The sequence below is a fragment of the Trachemys scripta genome, chromosome 9 (genome assembly GCF_013100865.1).
Source record: "Trachemys scripta elegans isolate TJP31775 chromosome 9, CAS_Tse_1.0, whole genome shotgun sequence".
In the NCBI taxonomy this organism is placed as follows: Eukaryota; Metazoa; Chordata; order Testudines; family Emydidae; genus Trachemys; species Trachemys scripta.
The window spans coordinates 21,415,655-21,429,122 of NC_048306.1; the positions used below are offsets into that span (position 1 = coordinate 21,415,655).

Genomic DNA, 13,468 nt, shown 5'->3' on the forward strand with positions numbered 1-13,468 from the left:
CTGCATTCTTGTTACAGCCAGATAAGGCTGGAGGATGAGCTGTTGTTATTGTTTATTTATTATTATTATTATTATTGAATACAGTAGCACCCAGAGATGACAGCCAGGTTGAAGTCCCATTTTGCTGGGTGCTATACAAACACATAGGGCTAGATTGTAAGTTCTCAGTGCTTATGGGGTGGTGCATGGCTGACCTGCCCAAGTTGCAGACCAGAGACCAAAGGCAGGAGACTCCTCAGAACAGGAATTTCTGATATTTGCTCCTCTCTTGTTACAACAGATTCCAAAGTAGTTACTTCTGATGGGTGTCCCTGACCAGTGGTGAGAGAAGACATGAGTCCTAAAGGTTTGATGTATTGACCATATAGCCTCTTCCCATTGCAAAATATCACCATGGGGTAACTAGATGTCAAAACTGGGGTAGACAGTATAAACTGAAGACAAATCTGATATCTTATTGAAACTGTACCGGGGATTTAACTAAATAGAATGTAAAAACTGGAATAAGAGTTAGGACAGGACATTCCTAATTATCACAAAGTACTGTGAATGCTTTACTTGGGCAAAGCAGTCAGGACACCTGCAGGAAGAGCCTAAAGAGGGTATAGTTCTGCCATCTAATTATATCATTTTCCATTTAGATGGCCCCTTTATATGGTTTGGTTTTAGAGTAATGCCCAACCCCCCTGCAATGAAATGTGTTCTGCTGGCAATGAAATGTATTAAAAGTAGCTTTCAGTGCTATTTCCAGTGTCTCTGTGAGTTCTGTAGGCGCCTGCCCCGTAGAAGGACAAATGGATTATGATGATATTCCTGTAGGTCAAAGGGAGTTTTCTTTCCTTTCTGAAATTAGTTTAGTGTTGGTGAGAGTGCCAGGTTGGCAGCCCCGGAGTCTGAAGCGTTGTATTTTTGCCCAGAACGACCATGCAGGTTTCCCCATTATTCCCCATTACACTGCATGGCCAAAACACTTCAACCCTGACCTGAAAGGACTATCTCTAGAGCAAGAGCGGAGTTTGGTCTCCATGACCCACTCTGTACTTAATTTCTTGGCCAGGATTCCCCACAAGGAAACCAATTGGCTCCAGCTTGGAGAAGATTTCGGTGATTTGGTTACTTGTCCATTTGAAAGTGGCTTGAGACCCATCAAGTCATTTCACATAGGACAATAGGAGAGAATGAGAGTTCAAGATTTTTGTGCTCACTAGCGGTTGGATTAACCACCAAGCCCTACACATGGAAGCTGAGCAGGCTCTGGACTTTGGGTGGCTGGGATCAATTCTGCTAAATCTTCTGCTCTCTTCACAAAGGCCCTTCCATCATCCCTGTGTACTTTCAAACCCTGATTCCAGCCAGTGTCCTCAAGTCTCAGATTTAGGCTGCATCACACTCAGCAGCCTCGCTGCTAAAAATTGGATATTGTCTTTTGCCCTACGTCTCGTTGTGCAGGCCCCAAACTGGCAGCGTTATAGCAGGTGCTGTAACATGTTGGAAAGCTAAAACCTTGGAGTATGAGGCAGGTCATGACTTGTTTTCATAGGATGTTATATTGCTCTAGCATTTAGATATAGCTCTGTATGATGCACAAGATACTTTCTCTGTCTCCACTTGCAATCAAGTTTCCAAGTGGTCCACGGGGACCACAGAAGTTGTTTGCATATAAGGCTGGTCCTGGTTCCATAACCAGAACCAGCCTTATATGCAAACAACTTCTGTGGTCCCCGTGATTATGGATGCCTCATGCACACCTCACAAATCATCTCAGTCTCTCCCTCCAGCAGTGGGACTAGATGGCGAGGCAACTCTCCATGTGATTTCTCCAGTGTCTTAGGGCCCTGCGGGTCAAAAACCCAGACATGTCTATTCCACAAAAGATGGGAAAAATTGTGTTTCCTTCTTTGTCAGCCTTATACAGTGTGGAAGGTGGGCAGAGTTTTTCTATATGTGAATCAGGCCCAGAGTTGTTGCTCTTCTGACATCTGCAAGGGGACTGGCTTCTTTGATGGAGTCACATGCACCTCTCAGCAAAGGATCATCCCACCAAGAGACAAAGCAGCAGGTCAGACTTGGTAATATTTTACCAATGGAATCTAAACAATTCCACTTTAGGGACTGTGCTGTCTGCATTTAGCAAGATCCAGTTTACTTGCGATCCATAAATGTCGTCATTCTTCCTTAAACATCTGATTTATGTGAGTTGGTCGCTATCTTTTAATGTCTCTTGTTCTCCCAGGATGGCATGGAACTCACACGCTTCCCTTTAGGGGTGAGAATGTCTCCCCTAGCCCTGTTCATGATCTGGTATATTTCAGATGGAAAGAAGACAATTTTCTGATGGGAATAACCCTAAATGGTTTGATGTAAGCAGCACATGGATAATGAGGGCTCATGTCACATTGTCTCTGGAATGTTAATATAAAATGCCTTCTGGGCTGTTCTCCCTCTCTTTCCATTTTTCTTTAGAGAAACTTGTTACCAAGTAAAAACTCCTTTCAGTGTAGAAGTCAAAGTTCAGCTTTCTTAGGTTTTAAGGCTAGACAGGACCATTGTGATCATATAGTCTCACCTCCTGCATAACACAAGCCATCGGACTTCCTTGAATTAATTCCTGCTTCACATCCCATAGCAGTGGTTGAACTAGCGCATATCTTTTAGGGAAAAAAAACCCATGCACTCTTCATTCAATTTCCAGTGATGGAGAATCCACCGCAACCCTTGGTAAGTTGTTCCAATGGTTAATTACCCTCACTGTTAAAAATGGGTGCCTTAAACGTTTGCTCCCTGTCTGGAAAAATATTGGCCTTAAAGAAAATTAAAAGAAGGTTTGAAATATAAAACTTCTAACTGCTCCAGAGAAAAACAGCCTTTCTGCCAAGTTGTCTAACAAACGTCTCTGTGGACAAAACAGCTTCGTTAGTGGGGTGAAAGGTTTTTACCACTAACAGGCCCATGGGTGGCTGCCACCCTTTGAACCTCATCTTGTTCCACTTGTATTTCCCACATTGAGCGGCCACAAAATTGGTTTTAGTAGAGGATGGAGAGTATTAAAAAGCATTGTGGGTGGAATAGCAATGGGAACAGACTGAGTTGATCACTGAGAAAACCCATCCAAACATAATATCTGGCACTGCTCAGAGCAGAATGAAGCCTACATGAAGGTTCACATATGGCAGTGGTAAAGTGTATAATTAATAACTGATCTCCAGCCTGCCAGGGCTGTTTCAGGGACTTCTGCTGTCTCTCTCTGAAGAGCATCCGAGGAGGAGGGAGAGTCTTTTCCCAAGACCAGAAATTATTGGCTCACAGAGCACTCTCCAGTGTTCCCTCTAATTTTTCCCATCCATGTGCAGAATGGATTTTGTTATGTGCACCAATATGGAGGTGATGTATGGAAGTGATGTGTGACACATCACCTCCATATTGGTGTACATAAGTAAATTCATGTGGCAGGGTGGGGCCGAGGGGTTCGGAGTGTGGGACGGGGCTCAGGGCTGGGGCAGACGGTTGGGGTGTGAAAGGCTGAGGGCTCCAGCTGGGGCTGCGGGCTTTGGGGTGGGGCTGGGGATGAGGGGTTCAGGGCTGGGGCAGAGGGTTGGGGTGAGGGGGGCTGAGGGCTCTGGCTGGGGGTGCAAGCTCTGGGGTGGGGCTGGGGATGAGGGGTTCAGGGTGCAGAGGGGCTCCCCGGGGCTATGGTAGGGAGAGAGGACTCCTCCCCCAGCTCTCTCTCATCGCAGCAGCATGTGGGCTGGGGGAGAGGCGCCTGGGCTGGGTCAGGCCTGGGAGAGGCGCCTGTCCCCCAGCTGCGGCAGGTTCCGGGCTGGGCTGGGTCAGGGCATCTCTTCCCGCCGCAGCCCTGAGCGCCTGCGTGGTGCTTAATAGGCAGCTGCGCAGCCGCGCAGCTTAGAAGGAACTTCTAAGTTCCAGAGGGAGGTATGTGACTCTGACCACCTATCGCCTATTCCCACCTCTGACAACCCCCTGTGCTGGGGCCTGTGCAGGAGAGTGTTGTAGGCAGGGCTGTCCCTAGCTATTCTGGGGCCCTACGCAGCCCCCCCATGGGTGTGTTTGTGGGGCCCAGGTCTCCGTGGGGGGGGGGGGGGGGGGGGGTGGCCCCAGGCCTCCGGGGGGGGGGGGGGGCTGGCTTGGGAGACGGGGGGACCACCCCCCAGCACTCACCGGCAGCGCGGCTGGGGCTGGGCCGCTGCACTTCCCGCTGCTGGTGAGTGCAGGCCCAGCCCTGCTTCAGTCCTCAGGGGAGTGGGGGGCGGGGCTGGTGCGGAGCAGGGGCAGGGCCATGGGGAAGAGGTGGGGCAGGGGCTGGAGCAGCACGTAGCTGCGATTTCCTGGTGCCCTGCGCAGCTGCATACTTTGCGTATAGGTAAGGACGGCCCTGGTTGTAGGGCTGCATATATTGGCCTTATGTTGCTCCTGCATTGGAGAAATACCCTGGGGGGACATAGCCATCCTATTATGGCCCCTGCATGCCACCAGGCCAGCATCAATGAGCTGTAACAGAGGGAGGTATGTGACCCCAAACCTGCACCAACTTCATCATTGTTTGGTGACATTTTTCATCTCAGCACTTTTAGGTAACAGGAATGGCAGCAAGGTTTGATGCACACATCCCTTCTTACCCTTATTTCAAAATTTACTGACCTACTTTACAGGCATGGTCCTAAACGACACAGCGTACAAGAGTCCCTGCAGTGGGTAGGGCTATTACTACAGTGTAGTAGTAATAGCCCTGGGTGAAGGATTCATGCTGGATCGTTTATTCAGTGAATTTTGGGTGAAGGATTCATGCTGGATCGTTTATTCAGTGAATTTTGGGTGAAGGATTCATGCTGGATTGTTTATTCAGTGAATTTTGCCTTTTCTTGTGTTCCTGGGCAGACTGTGATGCTTTCAGGGGGATCTGTTATTTGGAATTATTCCTGGATGATTTCCATGAATGACTACTGTGCCTGTAGCTTCCCCCCAAGCAATATGCTGCATGTATTCAACACTCAGCAATTGAGTTGTATTGAACGAACAAGTCACACTGTGGGTCAGCATTCCCTGACTGGAGAGCTTCACTCTTAGAATCCATTTCCCGGTGTAAATACTAATGGTTGAGAATTTGACATTTGCTTTATATGAAGCATCTGGAATATTTGTTTAAAATTTGCCATTTCAGTGTAAATTCCTGCTGGTAGAGTGTGCCCAGAAAGGGAACTCAGAAGGGAGAGTGCACAATTAAGATTAATTTGTTTAAACATTTGGACAAATGTGCCAGGCTGTGTAACCTTCTGATTTCACAGATATGGGTTTGGAGTTATGTTATTTGGAGAAATAATATAGAATCATAGAAATCTAGCACTGGAAGAGCCCTCAAGAAGTCATCCACTTCAGCCCCCTTAATTAGACATTAGGAAAAACTTTCTAACTACAACTATGGGATTGGGTCAGGTCCAGATATTGCCCTTGCTTATCTTTGCAAACCTCCTTGACTCCAGTGGGATTGCACCATGGTAGGAAAGGGCTAATTTGACACCTAGTCTGAGAGAGGTGCCGGAGACCCCATGAAGTCCACTAGGGACTTTGCTATTGCCATTGATATTACATGGAAATTGCTTGGATTCTGTGGTGATGGGTAATGGTATGAAACTCTGGGATAGATAAGAGTGCAACCAAGCTTTTATAAAGCAAGCACCCATCATCTGTGCAGCCTGTTATTTACCTGAGACATAGAACTTGATGCTTCTTTCCTCTTTGCCAATCTTGTTCGAAGCCACGCAGTAATAGATCCCTGATGCAGTGCTATGTTCTGTAGTCAGCTTGCTTATGATCTGCCAAGCAAAGGGAGAAAAAGAAAGGGGGTTGTTTTTAGTGGATCCGTAGTGGGGCAGTGGAAAAGGGCCATAAATGCTGTAGATGAAAGTGTTATATTTTATGGTAGAAAAAGCACAATTAACAAAGGAATCCCCATTAATGAGTGAAGCCCAACACCGGTCAAATGTTTCTCTCCCGTCTCCCTTTATCTTAGCCCATCAATTCACTTCCCTTTCTCACCCCCAGCAACTCCTTCCCTTTCCTTCTTCCCCCTACAAACAGGGCTTCGCTTTGCAACACACCTGTGGGACAGAGTGTGGGACATAGACCCAAAAGGAGGGACACACTAGAAACATTCATGCAAGAACCTGAAAATACAGGGCTCCTCACTTATTCAGTGCCAATAACTTTCCCCACAACCTCACATTCATGATTCTTTATTTCTGCAGTAAATAATTTTCAACAAGGAGAGGACGCCAAATTTTGTGTGGACACTAGGTAACTATGAACCTAAAAATGAATGGTTTCAGAGTAGCAGCGCATCCGAAGAAGTGGGCTGTAGTCCACGAAAGCTTATGCTCTAATAAATTTGTTAGTCTCTAAGGTACCACAAGTACTCCTGTTCTTTTTGCTAAAAATGAATGATGTCCCTTGAAATGAGGGACAGTTGAGAGGTATGTTCCACTGGAGCAGGAAAGTACTTGGCCCTGTCTCTGATGAGGTTTAGTTTGTTCTTGTGGGGATTCCTTGGGTCAGAAGCTGCCTCAACACAACAGGTGAAATGTAGAAGACAATAGCAGAAAACTCAGAACACATTGCTAAGACAGTAAGCTGGATTTCAAATAGAGGAGACTCAGCATCGGTGGGGAAGAACTTTTCAGTGGTTCAGTCGGAGATGTGGGCCAAGTTCAAGTCCATTCTTATTATCTTCTGTTTCTGGAGATCTCTCTATATCACCCTGCTTTGATACATGCCCTTCTGAACAAACTGATTGTCTCGTGGCTCTGGGTCATCATGATGCAACATCACACTATCGTTAGGAAAAGTCAGCTGGTCTCATCTTATTTCTGGATATGTCATTGGTACCGCTAGCAAGGTGCTGAACCCCTCACAACTGAGACGCTCCTGCAAGATTACTTTGCATTTCCCTGGAGTTTTTCACCTGAGGATCTCAAAACACACATTTGGAACAAATATCACTTTCCTTGAAGTCCCTTTTAACGAGTTTGAGAACCAGAACTTATAGCACTCCCCCTGGCCTTTTGTCCTTATCTCAGAGTGCTTTGATGTGTAGAAAAGCATCTCAGGATTTTCTTTTTAATATCCTAAACTAAATGCACACAAGACATTCCTTTTCTCCTCATAAAGTTTCACCTTGCCTGTGGTTGGAGCAGGGTGGGATGTATTTTCAGTGAGTTGCTTAAGATTTTCTGAGCTTTGGTGCTTTAAATCCTGTAGGGAAATGAGATTCAAAGGTTTGATCCCATTTGAATTTTACATTTCACCTCTGCAGAAGAACAAGTAAATGAAAAAGTGTCTTTGTTTCTCATGGGGACATACTGTGCTGTAGTTAAGCAAAACCAGGGGAAAAATCCAGTTCCCCTGGCCTCCAACACAGGAAGCGTAGTGGGCCCCTAAATGCTGCCACTGCACTTCATTTCTGATGTGTTAAAAACAAAATCACACCAAAGAGGGAACATTTTTTGTACATTTTTTCCACGAGTCCTCCACTTCCCTCCACTATAACACTTAATAATGGCCCTGATTCTGCAAAGTACTTGAACACTTTGATTTAACATTAAACACTTGCTGAACTGGGACCAATATTATCTGCATTATTATCAGAGCTTATATTCATATAAAACGACAAAGAGTCCTGTGGCACCCTATAGACTAACAGACGTATTGGAGCATAAGCTTTCGTGGGTGAATACCCACTTCATCAGACGCATGTGGTGGAAATTTCCACAGATCCAGACTAACACAGTTACCCCTCTGATATATTTATATAGGTTTTTTTAATCGCCCAAATGATATGTGCAGGACTGCGAGTCAGCAGTCTCTGGGATGAAATTGGACAGCTGTTCGACAGCTCACAGCCTCACTGCATGTCAGTTCTGCACTGGAAGTCAAGGAGAATACTAGGTAGCCAGTTAAAATGGCAAGGGGAAGATTGCCGGTAGGCAGAACGTAATTACCCATAGTGGAATTTGGCAAGAGAAAAAACCCTATGCTTCTGAAAACTGCCATGAGATCTTACTGTCCACTTGCTGGTCAAGAATACAGGATTTAAAAAATGGGGTCTATATCCCGAGGAAAAGCCCTATAGCAGGGAAAGGAGAAGAGAAGATGAATAGAAGGCTTGCTATGCAGATGTCATTTATCAAGGAAGTGCTTAGATGTGAAGGTGATTGGACAGGTGGGGAAACATTCCCCATTCTTCCAATTTGGGAATTTCTTGGGGAAATCTTACTGAAGAAAGGAGAGAAAGAGTAACAGATTTCCTTCTTTGCGTATAATGCACTCAGGTACCATGGTGGTAAGTGCAGTATACTCTCTAGAGATGGCAGATAAGCCCTCAGTTTAGTGTCTTGTCTTAGAAAGAGCACCTCAAGAAGCCCTCCAAAAAGTTGCTTTTACAACAGCAGCATTCAGCAGAGAAATGCATAGGATTTCAGTGGGGAAATGAAGGATTCAAAGTGATTTTATTTAATAAGATGAATCCCTTGAAACCATTATGCACCAGCTTTTCACTCTGGCTTTATGCTTCTGGGTAAATCCCTGAGATCAGGAGTCCAATTATCTTTGCAGCATCTTAAATAAAGTTCTCAGTTGCCAGACTGCCCTAATCTTGTTTCAGTTTGCAATAAAACGACGCTCTGGAACACACCAATATTCCACGGGGGGTGGGGGGGGTTAACCAGTTTGCACAAATTTCTCAACCCCTCCCATAGTAAAATCAGACAGGTTTGTCTTTCACTCAACAACATATACCAGGCTGAACCTGAACAGAGGGTTAGGAAGCCAGCACTGGGATCTGCTTTTGAAGTGGCCATGGACAAACTCGGGAAACAAGTTCCATGGACAAGTAACCCCTATTAACCCGGAGGGTTAAAAAAAATCATTTCATACACAATGCAGATGTTTCCACAGATGTTCATCAGCTGTTATTCTAGATAGTTTAAAAAAACCTAGGCTGAACAAACATCAGAACCATTAAATATGTCTGTGCTTGGCCATGAACCACAGGTGGAGATTAGGGGACTGTTGCCATCCCTTTTGAATTAAAATAATTGTAATACACAAGAAAAATGCACAAAAGGAGGGTGAGTGTGGGGAGTGGGATGAAACTGAGCAAATGAAAACATAAGGCTAACATAGGGGAACAGAGGCCTAACAGTGAGGCCTATTAGATTGGAGTCATCTCTCAAGTGAGGTGGAGAACACCTATCAGCTGGGACATTTAAAACAGAACTAGGACAAAGCACTGAAGGATATTCTGATGGAATGATCCTACATTGCTTGCAGGGAAGAGCTAAATGATCCAGTGAATCCCCTCCATCTCTTAATTTCTATGCTTAATGTATTTGATAGGCATAGACAGACCTGGAAAATTGTACCAGCAGTAGAAGTATCCTGGCCATAGGATCATAGAATAACAGGGTTGGAAGCGACCTCAGGAGGTCATCTAGTCCAACCCCCTGCTCAAAGCAGGAACAATCCCCAACTAAATCATCCCAGCCAGGGCTTTGTCAAGCCTGACCTTAAAAACCTCTATGAAGGAGATTCCACCACCTCTCTAGGTAACCCATTACAGTGCTTCACCACCCTCCTAGTGAAAAAGTTTTTCCTAATATCCAACCTAGACCTCCCTCATTGCAACTTGAGACCATTACTCCTTGTTCTGTCATCTGGTACCACTGAGAACAGTCTAGATCCATCCTCTTTGGAACCTCCTTTCAGGTAGTTGAAAGCAGCTATCAAATCCCCCCTCTTTCTTCTCTTCTACAGACTAACTAATCCCAGTTCCCTCAGACTCTCCTCATAAGTCATGTGCTGCAGCCCCCTAATCATTTTAGTTGCCTTGGCTGGACTCTTTCCAATTTTTCCACACCCTTCTTGTAGTGTGGGGCCCAAAACTGGACACAGTACTCCAGATGAGGCCTCACCAATGCCGAACAGAGGGGAATGATCATGTCCCTCGATCTGCTGACAATGCCCCTACCTATACAGCTCAAAATGCCATTAGCCTTCTTGGCAACAAGGCCACATTGTTATCTGCTGGATCCAAAATTTTACCCTATTTTTTCCTGAATAGATCTTTTCAGATAGAATACAGTGTTCTCTGCTGAATTATAGGGATTACTCTAAAGTCAAATCTGCAATTACTTTGAAATGACTCGTTTATAGTGACGTTATCATTGATGAACGGTGGCAAATTGATACTTGAGAGACTGTAGTCTTCTGTTTTCCCTCTGTAGCAGCCCACACACAAGCGCAGTTCAAGCTTCCATGACACATCGCCCCTTACCAGCGTGACTGGCAATTCAGCTGTGTGTCCAATCAATTCTTTGCTCCTCTGCCAAGACTGTGCATAAGCTGATTAATGACAAGGTATTGCAATGGCAGTTGTACTTTGGATACTTTTCTAGAGGGAGTTGGATTGAAACCCCTATCACTCACTACAGAGAGGCTACCAAATGCCCTCCAGAGATGAACAATTTCTGACCGCTTGGGCTGGCTTTGAACTCATGACATAGAAGGCTTCATTGCCCCTTACATAATCCCTGGGCCACCCAGTCCCTCTAGTCTAAATGCCACATGATTAATAAATAGTTAAAATAAAAGCAAGTTAACTAATTAAGTTTAAACCGAACCACAAAAGAGATAAATGTGATCTCTAAGGCAAGTAATGAGAAGACACTGCTAGGAAAAAAAATGGACTGGAATAGTCCAATACATTCCATATGTTTAACTGTGTAATGTTCCTGCACTGATAAAAAAAAAAAAAAGAAGAAGCTATTTTAGAGGCAGCCAAGATGCATTCCACAGTCACACAACATGAGTGTCCTAAGACGAGCACAGCGTAGCTCGGCTTTTTCTTTAAGCTAGAGTAAGTTGGAGCCAGGAAAATAAATAATGTTTTCTACCCTTTGTTTTCAGTTCCTTGGTCTCATCCCTCCCTCTTCTGGCTCTAGTTAACAATTCTTCTCTCTTTCACTCCATTAGCTACATGTGGGCGAGATAAGGAGGAGAGGGTAGAAAAGTGATCAGCTGTCTAACGCTGGCAGCGTGGGGAAGGAGATGGCTAGAGGAAGATGAAATTAACAGGAATTTCACTAGAAATCCTGCAAAGAATATATTGAATTAGCTCCTTATTCAGCCACAGGGAGGGCAATGGTATCATACTTGTATTTCATTGTTAAAGTTGCTGTCTTAACTGTCCCAGTCAGATCTTAGCATGTTCATTTAAAAGCTGATAAAGGGAGGTGTGAGGACTAGCAATTAGATAAGAGCTGCTTAACCCCCCTAGGTCCTCCTGAAATTCACCAGCCAGATAAAATCATAAGGCTCCCCACAAAAAACATCTCTAATCAGCTGCATGAACAGGGCAAACTAACCCATCAGATTCTGAACCACATGTACATGTGAAGGAGAGAAAAGTCCCACAGAAAAGAGGATTGCATTATCTATGGACCCTGCTATTTTTTTTTTTTTTTTACTATGAGCTATTCTCCCAACTTCAGATCAATAGAATCAGTTTTATAATGGGAAAGAAAATAAAGGAATATTATCCCAGCATCTTTCAATCTGAAGGAAAAATCTCAAAGTAATTTACATCCTGGGAGATGCTTCACCTGGCACTAAAATGAAGCCACCTCTGGAAGCTGCTTAACAGTTTAAGACAGGAAGTGAAGACTCCAGTATCCAACCAAAACTGCAGGGAGAAATTGGGTGGCAGAACATAAATTGGCCAAATAGGAATTTGGCCAGGAACTCTGAATTAATGCCCTGGTTCTTGTAACATATGCTGAGGTGTCCAGAATAACCACACATTATTCCTTAAAGCTGAAACTCACTCATGAGTCATCAGTCTTTGGGCAGGGAACTTCACAGAGGCAGAGCGATGAAATTCCCCTCCCCATCTATGAAAAGGAATAATAACAACAGCTCTACATCCCACAAGGATAACATGAGACTTCATTGATTTTTGTGTGCAAGGCACTTACAGGGTTACCATATTGCAATACTGGAAAAAGAGGACACTCCAAGGGGCCCAGGCCCCGCCCCAACTCCGCCCCTGCCCCAACTCTGCCCCAACTCCGCCCCATCCCCAAAGTCCCTGCCCCAACTCCGTCCCCTCCCCTGAGCACCCCGCATTCCCCCACCTCCTCTCCCCTGAACGCTCCGCCCCCCTGCTCCTCCCCCCCGCTGCTTCCCGCGACTCAAATGTTCGCGGGAAGCCTGAAACAGGCAGGCAGCAAGTAAGTTGGGGCGGCGGGAGGGGGCGCAAGCCAGTCCGGTCTCCCCGGCCGAGCGGCTCCCTCCGACGGCTGGCCCCGGCCAAGAGGCTCTGGCCCCAGTGGCTCGGGCCCGGCTCAGCTTGGGCCCTGGGGCGCCGGCCCTGGTTCCGGCCGAGCGGCTCCGGCCTGGCCCCGGCCGAGGCCCTGGCCGAGCGGCGCCGGCCGGTGGCCGAGCACCCCAGCCCCGGTCCCAGCGGCTCCAGCCCAGCTTGGCTCGGGTCCCAGTTCCGGCCGAGCGGCTCCGGCCCGGCCCCGGCCCTGGCCGAGTGGTGCCGGCCGGTGGCCGAGCACCCCCGGCCCCAGCGGCTCCGGCTCTGGCCCCAGCGGCTCTAGCCCGGACCCAAGCCCCATGACCCTGGCCGGAGATCCGGCCGGAGCGTGGCCCGATTCCTGGGGGAATTGGGCCCCGCTCTTGCTAAAGCTGGCCCTGATCGGGGGGTTGTTAGTTTTGCTGCAGCCACTCCACTCGCACTCGGGGTCCCTTGAGCGTCTTTTGCCCCAGTGCGAGAGGCTGCAGCAAAACTAACAACTCCCCGATCTGTGGGGGCACAGAGGCGGCGTCCGAGCGCGCAGCTGTCTCCTCCCCGGGCTCCGGTTGCTTCTGTGCTGGGAAGTTGCTTCGGCCCCCGCGCGTGGTGGAGAGCGGCGGGAGCCGGGAAAGTTGGAGCCTGGGAAGGAGGCAGTCCCCTTACCATGCCTCCCTATTTTCCCGGACATGTCTGGCTTTTTGGAAATTCCTCCCGGACGGGGATTTGAGGACCAAAAAGCCAGACAGGTCCGGGAAAATCCAGACGTATGGTAACCCTAGGCACTTAGAGATCCTGACAAGGTATTATTATGAGATCGCAACTGAAAAATATCACCTCCAGCAGCACAGACTCCCCTAGCACCTTGCTGGATCATTGGTTCGCTACTGACTCAGGGAAAACTCTAAAAAAAACGCAGTAGTGCCTCAACCAAAGTTCAAAACTCAGTGTACTTGATAGAAAGCAAAATTCTGGTTTTAGGGTAGCAGCCCCAGGAATTTATGGGGGGTGGTTTCTGCATTTTCAGCAGGCAGGGCCCTAAAATATTAGTGCCACTGTACAAACATGCATCTCTGAAGGTCTTTGAGAGCCTGAAATGGAAGGAAT

At 46.7% G+C, this 13,468-nt stretch overlaps 1 protein-coding gene across 2 annotated transcripts in view; it reads right to left on the reverse strand.

Moving 5' to 3' along the window:
- LOC117882473 (vascular endothelial growth factor receptor kdr-like) overlaps positions 1–13,468 on the reverse strand; it is a 183,285-nt gene that overhangs the window by 57,889 nt on the left and 111,928 nt on the right. For both annotated transcript variants that reach the window (XM_034780741.1, XM_034780742.1), the window contains exon 12: positions 5,720–5,828. In XM_034780741.1, the coding sequence (XP_034636632.1) occupies positions 5,720–5,828 (109 nt within the window). The remainder of the gene's footprint in view (positions 1–5,719; positions 5,829–13,468) is intronic.